This window comes from Xyrauchen texanus, chromosome 13 (genome assembly GCF_025860055.1).
Source record: "Xyrauchen texanus isolate HMW12.3.18 chromosome 13, RBS_HiC_50CHRs, whole genome shotgun sequence".
Taxonomy (NCBI): domain Eukaryota; kingdom Metazoa; phylum Chordata; class Actinopteri; order Cypriniformes; family Catostomidae; genus Xyrauchen; species Xyrauchen texanus.
The window spans coordinates 38,237,022-38,255,511 of NC_068288.1; the positions used below are offsets into that span (position 1 = coordinate 38,237,022).

At 37.4% G+C, this 18,490-nt stretch overlaps 1 protein-coding gene across 1 annotated transcript in view; it reads left to right on the forward strand.

Annotated features, from left to right (window-relative positions):
• LOC127654362 (contactin-4-like) overlaps nucleotides 1-18,490 on the forward strand; it is a 156,798-nt gene that overhangs the window by 22,276 nt on the left and 116,032 nt on the right. The window contains exon 3 of the mRNA XM_052141500.1: nucleotides 3,822-3,917. Coding sequence (XP_051997460.1) covers nucleotides 3,822-3,917 — 96 coding nt within the window. The remainder of the gene's footprint in view (nucleotides 1-3,821; nucleotides 3,918-18,490) is intronic.

Consider the following 18,490-nt stretch of genomic DNA (forward strand, 5'->3'; position numbering starts at 1 on the left):
ATAGTCCTCTTCATAAGCCATTGAACTCCATAATTTCACATTTAAACCTGGCCCTGAAGCAGAACCAGTGAGTAGCTGGTATTTAAGGGGAAGTGATTGCAGGGAGTGAGGAGGATTTAGCGTTGATGTAGCCCATAAAGAGCCTCTTCATCCCTGCATCAGTGCTCCAGGTGACACCACAGCACCTGAAACCATTTGTGGGTTAATTCATCAGATTTGAGCAATATTTGCCATTAAATGTCACTGGTTAGCATGTGGCACAGTGTTGGCGAAGCTACTTTGCAACTTGTCAAGCTAAAAGCTTCTTATAATGTAAAGTATTTCAACTGCAGTTAAAGGAATAGTTCATCCAAAAATAAAAAGTCTAAAATATAATTTTATCACCCTCATGTTGTTCCAAACCCATTTTAAATATTTTGCTTTCTTCAGTGGAACACAAAAAGAGATGTTGGGCAGAATTTTCTCAGTCATCATTGACTTAATTGCATCCTTTTATCTTTTTTTTCTTGTTCAATAAAGGTGAATGATGACTCAGACTGTCATTCAGCCTAACATCTCCTTTTGTGTTTCACAGAATTAAGAACAGGTTTGGAACTAATGAGTAAGTAAATGATGACAGAGTTTTAATTTTGGATAATTACACCTTTAATCTACCCTTTTAAAAAAGTAGTTAGCTACAGTACAAGCTGCAAATAAATAGTATATGTAAAAAGTGCATATATATATATATATATATATATATATATATATATATATATAATTTAAATGACAACCCTTGACACTTTAAGTTAATGCATAAGGTATCATGAAATAACAGTGAACAAAACAATACATTGTTTACAGCATTTATTAATGTTAATGTAATTTTACACAAATATGATAATTAATTGTTAGTTCATTTTAATTTATAATGCATTAACTAATGTTAACATATACAACCTTTGATTTAAAGAATGCATTAGTATATAATAACATTCACTAAGATTAATAAATGCTGTAAAATGATTGTCCATTGTTAGTTCATATCAACTAATGTAGTTAACGAATATTATCAAATTGAACTTTATTGTAAAGTGTTGCCATTTACACTAATTATTTTAACACTAATATATTATTAATTTTATTAGTGGTTATTATTTGGCCTCTGATAGAACTAGAAAACACTTTCATTTACATAACACGGAAACATTAAAAGCAGCATTTTACTAAGAATTATATTATTTAGCTAATAATAGTTTGTGAAATTATTATAAAATTATTATAATAATTCTAATAATATTTTTGTTGAACTCAAATGCAACCTGCGAATTAATCAATCCACAAAAAATATTTGAGACGGAGAAGGCATTATTGCAAGTGTGTTTGAATATTTCCTCATTCATTCAGTTCATTGCAAAATAGCAATTTTTTTACAGCTAGTCATTATGAGCAAAATATTATATTGTTACTTTTAGTTAGTTAGTCCACAAAATTAATGAGGCAAAATTGTTGCCACTGCTTCATACAGCTTAGTTTACAATGGACAAGTAAATTAAACATATAGAAGCACTCTTTACTATTATTTTGTTAGAAGATTTCTTGATGAGGTCAGTTGTAAGGGTTTGTGGAACATGACTCATTCATGTAAAGGAATCTGTGAACTTTGATGCACTTTTCAGCTGAGTGACTGCAAAGTCCCTTTGAGTAAGATGACAGCATGGGATCGCAAGCTGACTTCATTCTTTCAAATTTAAAAGCTTGCTGGTCTGGCAAATTCTTTTACATCAGCATCAATATTTTGTATCCATGAATTGCAGCAGGGATGTCTTTTGTGATGTAAATTAGAAGTTCTATACTGGTTTTGCTTCAGGACCAAGATTTATAAATTGGTCTCGAGTGGTTACCCAACACAGTAAGTAAACAATAATGGCCTTAAAATAAAATATTGCAATTATTCATATCACAAAAGAACAGCAAAGGTCTACCAATGGCAGTTAATAATTCACCACACAAGTAAAGCTGTTGTTGGTACATTCTGCTGTATTTTAAGTAGTCTGGGTCATATTTTTCTGGTTTGTTTTTCATGGTTTTCATCGATGATTTAATATCACATAACCTCTCCATGTTGGCATCTATTTAATTTGGCTACTGCAGCTTCTACCAATTGACAGATGAATATGAGCCAAAATACCAGAAAGTTTGATTGGACAATCGTCCATTTGAACTGCAAAATGTGTGGGAAGCATTTCCTCATTTTAAAAGTAGATAACATTTTTCAGCGCACCAGTTGAGAATCACACTTAATTAGGTAGTAATTAAGCAAATTAGTTCTTGAAGCCTCCAGATTTCCATTTCTCACAAAAATCCACAGTTTTGTACAAAAGCAATTTTTATGTCTAGTACCTATTTCATAGTCGCATAAAAAAAAAAAAAACTGTAAATGATCCTGGAACCAATTGCATGTAAATAGCTTTCCCTCAAGACTTTACAAGGCGCCCATCCATGTACTGTATTCAATCTGCCTTTATGAAATACCTTTCCAAAAGATTTTCGGCAACAATTTCGCAAGGGACAAGCTAGAAGCTGCTGTGTCTTGCTATTGTTTCCCGTCAATTGTCAAACATAAATTAGTTTCAGCTGAAAGGTACATTTAGTTGTTGATGTTTTTTTTTTTTTGGAATGGCTTTGTAATGGTTTGTCTGCACACTTTGTGATGAATAAAATTCAAAGGGGGCCTCATAGATGCAAGAACCATTAAAATCACTCATGTGTGGCCCACACTTAGCAAAACAATGCCACAGTTGAGGTGCAGTGAACTGCAAGAGCACTCTTCTGTTTGAAGGGACTCGTTGATTTTGTTCTCTTCTTATTGCAAATCTCTTAACCCTCATAAAATAACATTGCTCATGATTAGAGATTGTAGAGTTTTGGGATTGAGCTCTCTATGTAAGCTTTTACTGTGCAATATTGGGTTGTTAGTGCCAGTATGTATTTGGTTGTTTCATCTGTATTCTGATTTCAGCTGTATTATAATTACAATCAGAACACCTTAAAGGGATAATTCACCCAAAAAATAAGCATTTTATCATCAATTATGTTGTTCCAAATCCTTATGATTTTCTTTCTTTCATGGAACAGGAAAGTTGTTTGGCAGAATGTTAGTCTCAATCACAATTTACTTTCTTTGCATCTTTTTTTCCATACAATTAAAGTGAATAGTGACTGAGGCTAACATTCTGCCAAACATATCCTTTTGTGTTCCACAGAAGAAGAAAAAAAGGAATAGGGGTAAAATAAATTTTTTGAGTGAACTATGCCTTTTTCAATAGCATCATTGCCTTGGCAACCAACAACAGCATCCTATCATTGTGTTAGCAAGTTTTGCACGGACAAGCACAACTCCTTGTGAAAAAAATCTAATTTCACTCAAAGAACAGCAGGATGTCATATCAATAATTCCTGCAAGACACTATCCCAGTTTCCCAATGGCTGTCTCTTTGGCCCCTTCCATTTGCTTTAACTTGTATCCTCAAACTTTTTCATGTATTCAAGTCTGAATCAGCAAGAGGCTTGAGCTTTCTTAATAAACAGACACAATGGGTGGTGATATTGCCCCTAGTCCAGCTAAAGGCTATTTTACCACGCCTTTATACACACTACTTCAAGGCCCCAACTTTGTGTGAATCACTGATTGTAGCATGAGATCATGTGGAATGTGCTACATATATTTTTATTAACTGACAGTCATTTCTGCATCTCTGCACAAATGTATGACAAAAAACTGGGGAATCTCTCATTATTTCAAGTTCTCCCTCATTTCCCCCTCTCTTTTCTTCTTTCAGACTTGGAAAACTTCAAAACACACAGGCGGAGTTCTGTGTCTGTCCGGGAAGGGCAAGGAGTGGTACTTCTCTGCGGTCCACCCCCTTACTCGGGAGGTTAGTGATTTGTCTTTTGGTAAAAATGTCCTTTAAAATTAGACAGTAATTCATCATGCCAAATTCAGTCATTGAAGACCAATACAATGGGTGTGGTGTCAGGTCTCACAGTGGTGTTTAAAATAAAATTAACAATAAAAATTCAAACAGCGAAAATAAAGTGTTTAGACCTGGGGTGTCAAACTCAATTCCTGGAGGGCCGAAGCCATCCAGAGTTTAGTCTCCAAAATGCCTCCTTGTAATATTCAAGCACTCCCAAAGACCTGGATTAGCTGCTTAAGTTGTGTTTAATTAGGATTGGAGCTAAACTCTCCTGGACTGTGGCCCTCCAGGAACTAGTCTAGACCATGGGTACCCAATCTGCAGCCCATGGGCCGAATACGGACCTCCGAAATGTTTTGACAGGCCTGCGGAGCCATGATTGTCACGTTTTGACTGGCCCGCACTGGAACCGTGAGACTGTTTTGGTGGCTTTTCATGCCTGCTAAACTGACTACAGTGTGAGCCAATAATACTCAAGTGCAGGTTGTTAAGGAGCATATCATTGGTTTCACCCGCTGAACGAATATGCCACTTCACTGAAGTTCAAGTCGGTCATTTGAGTCTGAACGAGATAAGACGTCTCATTCATGAAGGAACTGAATGTACTGGTAAACTTTTTCAGGAGCTAAATGCATGAATCATTCATCATTATTAAGAATCTGCTGAACAACTCAACGAGACGAGGAGGCAAGTCATTTGATCAATTCGACAATCTTGTTCAACAAGAAAATGGGCAAGATAAATTATGAATAAAATGTGAAAAACAACTTATTACAATGGCATACAGACCTTAGTGAAACTCATAATTATTTGTTATGCGAGTATTGTCTTTTTTTTCTTTATTTTAGAGCTAGATAAAAATGTATGCTCAGCAGTTCACAGTATGATAGATATGCTTTGATGGCATTTGTGGGGAAACGCTTATGATGCCTAAACACTTTGCAATGCTGAAGTCTCTTAGTAGAATTGTTGAGACGCAAACTTTTATAAATGATAACTAAAATTTTCAGATTGTGAAAAACACTTTTTCCTCATTCAAAGTATTAAAGATGGTCATTTGGTGCCATCTACTGGCACTAAAGTGTAATTTGCAGAAATTTTCAATGAAATCTGAACTAATTTTTTGGGTGAGGAGATTACAAAGACAGTACAGTACCAGTACAGGATAGTACAGAGTTCTTATTACAATTTTTTGGAGCCAATGAATGGATCCACTGATGTAAGATAAAGTAGGCAAAAATTTTACATTTCACACAGATTCTGTTAATATGATTGGAAATGAAATTAATTCTGTTAATGGACATGAATTATTGATTTGAACTGAAATTATTTTATTAGCTATTTTATTAGTAGAGTTTGTAGAGTTTGAGTTAGAAGAATAGATTGATACGAGAAGTAGAAAAGATGGCTCGCAATACCTGGATGACCAGTGAAATATCTGTTTATCACTGGGAGTGCAGACATTATTCAGAAATATCAGATTACTGGATACTGCGATGGACCAATCCAGTATTTTACAGAGCTGTGTAATAAAGTGCAGAAACTAAAAGGGGGTGCATGGTGTCCTCACCATGATCAGGGATCATGAAGTAAGGGGAATGCAGATCAGGGTTTGATCGATGATAAGACGGGGCCTAGTGGGCGCACACACTCCCTTCTTGATTCGGGGTGTGAGGTGCGGCAGCTTCTCTTCAGCTTCTCTTTTTTTCTCTGCATGTTTTCGTCAACATTATTTTTTATTAAAACATTTCATTACCTTGATGGATCTTTTTTATCTCATCTTCATTATCGAAAAACCTTCTATTAGCATATGTGTCTGTAATGTCGTTGACGAGATTCACACTGCTTGCAGATTTCATTTACACTTCTTTTTCCAGAGAAGAGCTTTTCCCTTGGTGCTTTGGCTGTCTAATCCACAACACATATAATCCCATCAGTACCTTTCAATTCTCTGAAAGCATGTGTAGGCAAGCCCTACCACCCTCTTGAGACACTGCTGTTTGTGCGCATGCCCTCTTCCAACTTCACTTGCCTCTCTATAGTGTTGTGCCATGTAGTTTAAAAGACATAGGATGTAGCAGTATACACTGATCACAATGCATAGTCAGGACATTACTGATGTAAAAAACAGCACTATCACTATTTGAAAAAAATGTCATTTTTGATCAAATCTAGACAGGCCCCAATTCCAGCAGCCATCACTCCAATATCTTATCCTTGAGTAATCATGCTAAATTGCTTGGTTTGTTAAATTAAACTTAACATTGTCTTTGTGTTTTTGTTTTGAGTTGCCACAGTATGCAATAGACTGGAATGTCTTAAGGTCAATATTAGGTAAAAGATGGCAAAAAAGAAACAGCTTTTTAGAAACTCATCAGTCAATCAATGTTTTGAGGAAAGAAGGCTATACAATGCTTGAAATTGATTTCAATTTCAAAAATATTTCATACAAATACACTATATACACAATGACAAAGTACAACTGGATCTAATAAGGACAGAATGCGATTTTGAATGCCCAGATACAACTAATCAAGAGGATAAGTACATCAGAGCCTCGAGTTTGAGAAATAGATGCCTCACATGCCCTCAGCTGACAGCTTCATTTGATTCTACCCACTCAACACCAGTTTCATGTACAACAGTAAAGAGAAGACTCAGGGGTGAAGGCCTTATGGGAAAAATTGCAAAGAAAAAGCCACTTTTGAAATAGAAAAACAAAAAGAAAAGGTTAGAATGGGCAAAGAAACACAGACATCGGACAGCAGATTAATTGGAAAAGAGTGTTATGGAATGTGGCAGGGCGGAGCTGGGTCGTTATCCTATGCACCCGGTCCCGTATTAGGCTAATTATGGGACCGGGTGTGTAGGATAAGGACCCGGCCCCGCCCTCCGCCCTGCCACATGGATCTTAAACCCATTGAGCTTTTGTGGGATCAGCTAGACTATAAGGTGCGAGAGAAGTGCTCGACAAGACAGCCACATCTATGGCAAGTGCTACAGGAAGTTTGTGGTGAAATGTCACCTGAGTATCATGACAAACTGAGACCTAGAATGCCAAGGATCTGCAAAGCAGTCATTGCTGCATGTGGAGGATTTTTTGATGCAAACTCTTTGAGGTAGTTGAAGAAGTTTTGAAGAAAAAAAAAAATCCAATTCTAATAGTAATTTTTCACATTATTAATGTCCTGACTAAACATTGTGATCAGTTGAATGCTACTTTGGTTAATAAAAGTACCAATTTATTTCCATAAGAGCAATATCTGTACATTATTCCAAATATTGGCCGCCAGTGTTTAGAATGTATACCGTGCACAGGATGTATACCATGCACAGTATCCACATTTTCTGAATGCGTCGAATACCCCAATGATCTATAGGTACTATGTTTGTCATAATGAGCCGTATACAACAAAATTATCTGCCTGGAAGACCGTATCCCACAATGTAATAATTAGAGTTGAACTTCGATTTCCAGGGTGATGAATGAACTTGAAGCAATTACTGCCCCATTCTCTGTCTTGACTCATTATTTTATGTTTTTTTAACCCAAAATTATATAAAAAATTGCTACTAAAGGTATTAGAGGTGAAATAGCCCATTAATAGACCAAAGTACATGGAAGATGTTAGTATGTTCAGAAATGTATTTATAATACATGTCTCCCGCTAAAACTAAAGAATGTACTTCAACAATGGTCAAAACTCAGAAACATCAGCTGGAAAACCTTAGTTACTATTTTTCCAACATGCTGGGTTGCTCCTCCCATGTATTTCCCAGAGTTGCCCCACTGAATGTTTACTCTGCCTCCAACATGAAATGTTGATTAACTCTGCCATCACTTTGATGGCCTCTATCAATTAATCCAGCAGCGTGTGATTTAACTGCTTAAAAATGGTGCCAACTGTGTTGCTTGTTAGAGGAAATGCTTTGTTAGCGGTTATTGCACAATATATTCATATATGCTTTTTATAGCACAGCACAAATGCATTATTTGGATTTAAAACAAAGCTACCAATGTCAAATGGAAAAAACAATCATTCTCCTCCCTGGCTGTAGTTAAAATTTCAAAATCGCAAACACACACACATAGCTACACACAAGTTGATTCTTGACATCCCATTATCAAACAACTTTAAGGAAGCGCTTGTGGGCTCACACTGGGAATTCAGCGCCAGTAGGCGGAAAAGTCTGCTGTTAAAATTGCTCTGTGCTTTCAGAGATTCTAATAATTTCCTCCCAGTGGCCGAAGCTTGAAGTGTTTTTGAACCCATGGATATGCAGGTATGTGAGCTCCAGTTTTCAGGTGAAATTTCCATGGAGTAACGCCAAAAGTGAGTCATATTTTTACGATGTAATACAGTCAAAAAGTTACTTCCTGGTTCCCCTGGGACCAAAACCTTTGTCTCTGAGGCTGCCTGCCCAAAGCATTATCAATAGCACTAAAGGGAAAATCACCTATGAATTTATGCAAAATGATCTGATGGAAATAGGGCTCATCATTAAATCTGCTGAATAGGGTTGATGTCAGGGTAACCTACTAGAACTTTCGGAAGCAACAATGGTTTTTTTTCTATGGTAATATACTGTTCTCCTATTCCATTATAATATAGAAAGATTTATACTTCCAAAAGAGTGTAAACTTTGTGGTGCTTTTAAAATATTGTTCTGTTTGTTTAAGCAGTCTGACATGTCAACTTTTGGATCAGCCAATGACATGAGTTTGGGGTGGGACTACCTGTTTGTTAGATCAATGGAATATTGGGGGAATGTTTGGGAAACCTGTTTGTCATCAGTTTTGCAAATCTGTTTGGTACCGTAAGTGACACAGAAATTACACATTTCACAAATAACCTTGTGTGTAAGCCATGCCCATTACCTAACTAATTAAACTGACTAATGAATATAGAAGTTTTTTTTTCTGTTGTCATGTTCCATACTTTGTAATGATTTTATGCTTTAAGCTACAAGACAGAGAGGTTGTGATGTCAAATTTGTCGAATTGAAAACTGTCAATTAGACCAGCCTGGCCAGACTTGGATGTGAGCGTAGACCAGAATACCTTTGGCTGTGTAAATCAGTTTTTCAAAAGTTTTATATATATATGTTCCATAATATTATCCTGTAACAGGCTCCTGGTTAGCAAAATAGGACATAGGACTCTAGCAGAAGAATCACATTTTGTTTTCTTTTCTGCCTTTTGATATTGGTTCACAAATATCTGTGAATTTTAGAACTTATTGCCTGTGTTGGATTTGTTGATGTGTTTTCCTCACTGCGTGTAGCTGCTGCTTGGTTCACTAAAGGTTTTTTTGTTGTTGTATTTTTAAGCTGTCCTCACAAATAAGATGAAATACATTTTGGTATTGGAGCGTGATTTATCTCCTTCTTTTACTTCTTGAAGGAAACGTGGCGTTTAAGAGTGCAGAACTGTCTGGAAGGAAATTTTTATTACGGAGTTCTTGAACAACAACGTATCTCGATTTAAACAGAATAAAGCCTTTGTATGCTAACTCATATGATGCCCTTGTCTCTGTGGCACTCAGGAAGGAAAAGCACTGCGAAAGGAAGCAAGACTTTCTCTGTTAACTTTACAAAGAAAGAAAATAATAACTGAAAGAGATGTCTAAATGTTCTTTAGGTATGTTAGATACAGTGGTGGGGAGTAACTAGGTAAAAGTTGCAAACTTAAAGGGATAGTTCACTTAAAAATCTAAATTATGTCATCAATTATCATCATGATGTTGTTCCAAAGCCTTGTCTTTCTTCCATGAAACACAAAAGTAGATGTTAGGCAGAATGTTAAGCCACTTATTTGTGTATTTGTTTTGTTTATTTGTTAATGTATATGTATTCACATACTAAGTTTGATGCTATCACACCCATATTTTAACTGAAACATGTTGTCACAGTCTCCCTCCCTCGTGTTTCCTAGGACTCTTATTTTGAAGTGCTTCTCCTGGTCTACGTTACCTATTATGCACTGCCCTCATCACTCCTATCTGTTCCTTTTTGTTCTCTCCTGTTTTCCATTCCCTCATTAGCTCTTATTTGTATAAATACCCTTTAGTTTTTGCATTCCTTTGTCAGTTCTTGTTTGTTGTTTCACTGTCATAATTTTTATTAAAGCCTGCAAATTGATCCTACGTCTCCTGTCTCACCTCAGCAACTATTCGTGACACATATAAATGTATATTTATATCTAATTGCATTATATGATGTAAAAGTGCTTGTCCCTGCATTAAGCAATATAGTTACTTTTTTCAATGTAGTAGCTTGACTGTAGTTGAACCACTTTAATTTATGAGTAGCTTGTTGCTTAACAAGCTACAGTTTCAAAGTAGCTTTCCAAACATTTGTTAGAGCATGCATTTCTCTTCAGTGCATACATAAATCACATATATTTTCATGTACATGCTGTAATAGGGCCAGTAACACAGATAAAAAGCATTAGTCTTGTATAATTAATTATGTAGTATTTTGATATCAGTATGCAAAAGACTCCAATTTGTATCTGCTTTCCAAAAAGTGACTTCCTGTGACATTTGATAATGACGTTGATAATTTATGCCATCACTCTGTTTCTCCCCCAAGTATCCTCCACAGTCAAACTTAGTGTAGTCCGTGGGTGGCGCAGTAACGAATGATATCGCAGCATTGCGCTATTCATTACCTTCTGCACTCGCGGTCTGAATGACTGGCTACAGCTTTGAGGACTCATACGCTGCAGAGAAGCTCTCGTCAGGAGCAGAGGCCTGCCTGCCAGAGCAACTGTCTGGGGAAACATAAGGCAGAGAAGACAGCTGGCCCCCTGCATCCTTATGCCGAGGATGTGCTCACACATGCTGATTGAGCTGTATGTGATCCACTGGCAAGGGAGACAGAGAGAGAGAGACAAGAGGGCTTGATGATTGGAGGAGAGACTGTGTGGTGGCTGTTATGCTTCGCCAATACAAATTATATGTCTATCCACGTACAAGCGTGTGGGCATATACAGTATTAGTGTGCCAAACCGCCCAAGTGTGCATATACCGTATTTGCAAACTTGTGACTCAGACTATGACTGTGTTTACACCTCAACCTTACGTGCCCAATTCACATTTTCTGCTTAAATCAGAGGTTTTACACATGAGTTTGAAAAATGGGCCATATCATTCACTGCATGAACAGGCTCTGAACTAAGCTTAATGCATAAAAACCCTACACTTATCTTTTATTTATTATAATCTAATATAACATGTATACATTTTATGCAGGCTTACCATTCCCATTTTGAAATTGTGCTTAATTTAGGCCTGGAAAAGTCATGGAAATTTCAATAGTGGTTATACATACAAGAAATATATAATTAAACCCAAGAAATGTATACAAATAAGATCCTATATATGTATATGTGCGAATAGTGAATAAATAAAGACTGGTCTGATGCCATATATTATGAGGCTGAATCATTCTGGCTGTAAAAATAAATGCAGGCTCTAACAAATGTTTGGAAAGCTACTTTGAATCTGTAGCTTGTTAACCAACAAGCTACTCATAATTTAAAGTGGTTCAACTACAGTCAAGATACTACATTGAAAAAAGTAACTGTATTGCTTAATGCAGGGACAAGCACTTTTACATCATAAAGACTTAATTCACAGGGTATTTTAAAATACCATCTCTACTTAACATGTGAACATGCTGTGAATAGATTAAATAAAGCCAGATGCATTGAGAGAGTGTAATAACCCACCTTTGCTATTTGCAGAGCAAGTGATGTAGTAGTTGCAGAAGTAAGTCAAGTCAAGATTTGCAGTTGATTTCAAGATTCTGCAAATTCTGAGTAAGGCTGCACAATATAACAGTAGTTGTATCAACAACATATATATATATACACTCACCTAAAGGATTATTAGGAACACCATACTAATACTGTGTTTGACCCCCTTTCGCCTTCAGAACTGCCTTAATTCTACGTGGCATTGATTCAACAAGGTGCTGAAAGCATTCTTTAGAAATGTTGGCCTATGTTGATAGGATAGCATCTTGCAGTTGATGGAGATTTGTGGGATGCACATCCAGGGCACGAAGCTCCCGTTCCACCACATCCCAAAATGCTCTATTGGGTTGAGATCTGTTGACTGTGGGGGCCATTTTAGTACAGTGAACTCATTGTCATGTTCAAGAAACCAATTTGAAATGATTCGAGCTTTGTGACATGGTGCATTATCCTGCTGGAAGTAGCATCAGAGGATGGGTACATGGTGGCCATAAAGGGATGGACATGGTCAGAAACAATGCTCAGGTAGTCCGTGGCATTTAAACGATGCCCAATTGACACTAAGGGGCCTAAAGTGTGCCAAGAAAACATCCCCCACACCATTACACCACCACCACCACCAGCCTGCACAGTGGTAACAAGGCATGATGGATCCATGTTCTCATTCTGTTTACGCCAAATTCTGACTCTACCATCTGAATGTCACAACATAAATCGAGACTCATCAGACCAGGCAACATTTTTCCAGTCTTCAACTGTCCAATTTTGGTGAGCTCTTGCAAATTGTAGCCTCTTTTTCCTATTTGTAGTGGAGATGAGTGGTACCCGGTGGGGTCTTCTGCTGTTGTAGCCCATCCGCCTCAAGGTTGTGCGTGCTGTGGCTTCACAAATGCTTTGCTGCATACCTTGGTTGTAACGAGTGGTTATTTCAGGCAAAGTTGCTATTCTATCAGCTTGAATCAGTCGGCCCATTCTCCTCTGACCTCTAGCATCAACAAGGCATTTTCAGCCCACAGGACTGCCGCATACTGGATGTTTTTCCCTTTTCACACCATTCTTTGTAAACCCTAGAAATGGTTGTGCGTGAAAATCCCAGTAACTGAGCAGATTGTGAAATACTCAGACCGCCCGTCTGGCACCAACAACCATGCCATGCTCAAAATTGCTTAAATCACCTTTCTTTCCCATTCTGACATTCAGTTTGGAGTTCAGGAGATTGTCTTGACCAGGACCACACCCCTAAATGCATTGAAGCAACTGCCATGTGATTGGTTGATTAGATAATTGCATTAATGAGAAATTGAACAGGTGTTCCTAATAATCCTTTAGGTGAGTGTGTATATATATATATATATATATATATATATATATATATATATATATATATATATATATATATATATATATATATATGTGTATTAGGTCTTTCATTTGACTAGCATTTTTATCGAACATAATCAAATTAATAAAATTACATGACGATCATTTCATCAAATGAATCGCAATTAATCGCATACATCATTATTTGCAGAGAAAGGCCCCCAAATAAAGTTAATTCAAATAAATAAGGCAAAATAATTTGAATATTTATATATATAATATGTAGGGCCTATATGAAATATGTACTACAGATTGAAATTCAGTTTGAAAAAAATTTGATTAATGTGGCAGATTAATAAAGCATTGATTGAACGGTACACAAAGTGGTCTTGGTTACTGTCATAACCTCCGTTCCCTGATGGAGGGAACAAGATGTTGTGTCGATGAAACGACACTAGGGGTCACTCTTGGGAGCCCCAAATACCTCTGATCTTTAAGAAAAGGCCACTGAAAATTGGCGAATTGGTGGAATTTGCATGCCACTCCTCCGGACATACAGGTATAAAAGGAGCTGTCTTGCAACCACTCATTCAGGTTTTGTGCTTAGGAGCAGAGACAGGGTCCCGGATATTTCAGCGGGTAGTACAGCATTGTGGCAAGAGGGACACAATATGGGAGTTTGGGAGTTTGGGAGCTGGTGCGGCCTTTTCTCTCTATGTTTTCTCTCCACAGAATATTTAGATTTTCGGCTGGGGCCTTTTAATGCTTTTTATTTGCATCTGGGAAGGTGTTCTTTTCCTTTCCTATTCTTTCAGGAGGAAAAGACACCACAGAGAATACATCCTGCCCGAAGGGAAGGTTAACATGTGGCAAAAACATCATGTGAGCTTACCAGCCACACATGGAGGAGGCACGGTGGTAGGTCCTGCCCAAAGAGGAGGAGCTCTACAAACACGGCGACCAGAGGCAAAGAGAGCTCTGCCCAAGGGAGACGCAGAAAGTCTGTGCAAGCCAGCTCACTGGGGGGAATGCACATTTGCACGGTCCCTGGAGTCAGCTGTGTGCAACGCATCTATGCTGAGGGGAGCCCCTATTGGAGAATACCAGAGCGGACAGTTGGAGGATTCACTTGGAAGCAAACATGTCTACCTGAGAGTGGAGTCTCCACTCTCCCTGAGTGTCACCTGCCGTGACAGTGCATCCTCTGTGCGGTTGAGGTCGCCTGGGATGTGAGTGGTCCGCAGTGACCTGAGTCACCGCAGACTCCAGAGGAGGAGATGGTGGGTGAGTTGTGGCATGCGACTCGCCACCGTCGATGTGTTGTTCATCCGTACCAAAACATGCTTGCCCTGGATCAATGGCAAAAGCCTCCACAGGTCGAGCAGTACTGCCAACAACATGAAGCAGTTTATATGCCAACACAGTCGTGGTCCTGTCCAGGAGCCAGTGGCTGCATGTCCCCAAATTGCCTCCAGCGTCAACCGACCCGGCTTTGTATCCGTAGGTAGAAGGCCTGGCATGGGGGGTGGCTGGAGTTGGTTTTGCCCAGAAGAAGGAAAGCTGCAACCACAACGTTGCCATGGTCATGTTCTTGCAATGAGCGAGAACCATCCACGATCGAGGCCATCAGAAGCATAGAGATTGCGACCACAACCAGGAATTACACACAGACAGAAAGGCATCTTTAAAATTACGCTATCCGTCAGTGCGTGCTCTTTTAAAGGAAATATACTCTTTTATTTGCAAGAATATATTTTCTTTTAGCTGTTTAAGTGACCAGGGGTGTACTCTGCATCAGTCGCACCGAGGGAGAGAAAGCCGCTGAAATGCACCATATATCCAACAGCATACGCTTCTTAGTGAGGTGAATGGACCAGCAGTGGAATTCAGCTCTCGGTGAATCAACCGCTCGGCTCCGAAGAAAAATTCTAGTGGTTGCGAGCCAGCTCCTTTTATACCCATATGTCTGGGGGAGTGGCATGCAAATTCCACTCGCCAATTCCCATTGGCATTTTCTCAAAAATCAGAGGTGTTTGGGGCTCCCAAGGGTGAACCCTAGTTTCACTACATCGACACAATATCGAGATAGATAGTTAACTCAATATTTTGTTTGTTTTATTCTGTTGTCCTTCGCCCACCTGTTATACTTCCTCCTTAGTGAGCAGTTCCCATTCTGTGGCTGTGCTGCTTTTCATGTTTGTAGAGGCATCCTTTCACCTTTTGAAGTGGCTCGTAAAAAAATTACTTCAAGCTTGAATTGGTTATATGGTAGGAAAATTCATCCTTTTATTACAGAATTTACATATTGGTCAGGGGGTGTGATTAATTGCTTTTTCTATAATTAATCCCACTAAAATGAAGTGTAAAATCAACAGCCCTTGTCGCTAATACAGTCACTGATATATATATGAATATACATATGGCAGTGGTGGCTCAGCGGTTAAGGCTCTGGGTTACTGACCAGAAGGTCAGGGGTTCAAGACCCAACACCACCAAGACAACCCTGTTGGGCTCTTGAGCAAGGCCCTTGAACCTATCTGCTCCAGGGGTTTAGCTGGGATATGTGAAAAATAAATAATTTCACCATGTATATGCAGAAATGTATGTACAATGTGTGACAATATATATATATATATATATATATATATATATATATATATATATATATAATGTATACACACATTTGTATAATAGAAATTGTATACACTATAATATAAATTGTATACACACATATAATATATACACACATTGGCAGCCAAAAGTTTTTGTAATAATGTTCAGATTTTGCTCTTATGTAGAGAAATTGGTACTTTTATTCACCAAAATGGCATTCAACTTATCACAATTATAGTCAGGATATTGATAACAAGAAAAAATACTATTACAAGTTGAAAACTATTTTCAGAACTTTTTAATTTACTTTCAAAGAGTTCTCATAAAAAACTCCTCCACATGCAGCAATGACTGCTTTGCAGATCCTTGGCATTCTAACTGTCAGTTTGTCCAGATTCTCAGGTGACATTTCACCCCAAACTTCCTGTAGAACTTGCCAAATATGCACTTCTCACACACCTTACAGTCTAGCTAATCCCACAAAAGCTCAGTGGGGTTAAGATCCATAACACTCTTTTCCAATTATCTTTGTCCAATGTCTCTGTTTCTTTAACCTTTCTTTTTTGTTTTTCTGTTTCAAAAGTGGCTTTTTCTTTGCAGTTCTTCCTATAAGGCCTGCACCCCTGAGTCTTCTCTTTACTGTTGAACATTAAACTTGTTTTGAGTGGGTAGAATTCAATGAAGCTGTCAGCTGAGGATATGTGAGTCAAGTAGTTTCTCAAACTAGAGACTCTGATGTACTATCCTCTTGTTTAGTTGTACATCTGGCCATCTACATCTCTTTCTGTCCTTGTTAGCACCAGTTGTTCTTTGTCTTTGAAGACTGTAGTGTACACCTTTGTATGAAATATTTCAAGCATTTGTATTGCCTTCATTCCTCAAAACAATGATTGACTGACAAGTTTCTAGAGAAAGCCTTTTCTTTTTTTGACATTTTTGACCTAATATTGATCTTAATACATGCCAGTCTATTACATGCTGTGGCAACTCAAAAACAAACACAAAGACAATGTTAAGCTTTATTTAACGAACCAAATAGCTTTCAGCAGTGTTTGATATAATGCCAAGTGATTTTCTAGTACCAAATTAGCAATTTAGCATGATTACTCAAGGATAAGGTGTTGGAGTGGTCTTGATTTGATCTAAAATGACTTTTTCAAATAGTAATGGTGCTGTTTTTACATCAGTAATGTCCTGACTATACTTTTGATCATTTGAATGACACTTTGGTGAATTAAAGTACCAATTTCCTTCCGAAACAACAAAATATTTAAATTATTCCAAACTTTTGGCTGCGAGAGAGAGAGACACTTTAGCAAGCATGACATTTTATTGATATTGACCAAAAGGAACTGTAAGGAGCTTTACAGTGTCTAATTTATCAGTATCTGAAAGTATTCTATAGTTATTTAAAGTGTTCATGACATGCCTTTTTCATTCCTTTTATCAATATTAAAAAAAATATATTATTACAAAAAAAATAACAAAAACACACAAAACAAAAAACAATGGTGCATAGACAACAGCACACACTGTATAAAACCTCACATGATGCTTTACCTCCATGTCAGTAAGGCTCAAAATTCTAGGACAATTCTGACCCCAACCGCTGTCTAGGTGTCAGGAAACAGTGTGTCCCTCTCCATTGGACACCAGTCACACATTATGATGTCCCCAAGGCCTCCTAGTAACAAACTCCCACCCCCACACACAGAGAAACAGCCACATAAACACCCATACACCAGTCTATCAATTCCTATAGGAATAACTTCAGCCCTGCTGGAATACAATGCCACTCATTCTCAACAACAAAACAACTGATTATGTGCTGTGCTCCTTGGCTTAGGAGACTTAGGAACTACGCTTAGCGCTGTCTGCCTTGCAATAAGTCTGTAAATAAAATTTCTCAAAGCAATTACCATAAAATCATTATTGTGATGTATTAAATCTGTTTGCTTCTATTATGCTGAAACCTAATTGTGATATAGCAAATGGTGTGGTGCTATAGAATATTAATAACAATAGAGAGCAACAGTGACCGCACACTATTTCAGTGCATTTGGTTCTGGAAGTGTTTTCCCCATTCATTTTTTCCACAGGGATAAAAAAAAAAACTTGGGTAATGAGTTGTAAGCCATGAGCCAAACCAACCAGCTCGGAGATGAATCACAACATTACAGACTTTGATTTGAAGCAACAAAAAAAAAAGAAGAAAGAACAAAGTAGAAGACTGCAATTAAATATGATTTTATAAAAATAAAGTTGATTTCACCCGTGGCTTCTGTATTGACGCATAGTAAATTGACAAAATACTTTTGGGAAGTTGATAATCTTGCAGTGTGACATGCTATAATTAATTAAAAACACAATTTTGATAATGATTTTATATAAAATATAAGACCTCATTTGAATTGTGATACTACATGGAATAGTTGTACTTTTAAAAATAAATTTGTTACAACGCAGAACCATTTAAAATTAACTAATAAAGACAAAAAAGTCATTTAAATTGATGAAATGAAATGTTCAGTTACATTATATAAACATATACATTTTAACCTAATATCTTGTAAAAATATACAATAGACATGTTATGCATTAGTTTTATCACCACTTAAAAAAACTTTGGCTCTCTGGTTAGGTTTGTCTTAAAAGGCTTACTCTTTTATACAAAAAGTCAATTTCTCTAGGGAGAAAATGAATGGGATTTGTATTTTCGGAATGCTTCTGTTATGCTTAGACATTGTCTGCATGAGATGTAATCACCCAGCAGTCAAACCAAGGACAAACTATTTGTGTTAATAGAGAGGTGATAATAATAATAATAGAGTAGCTC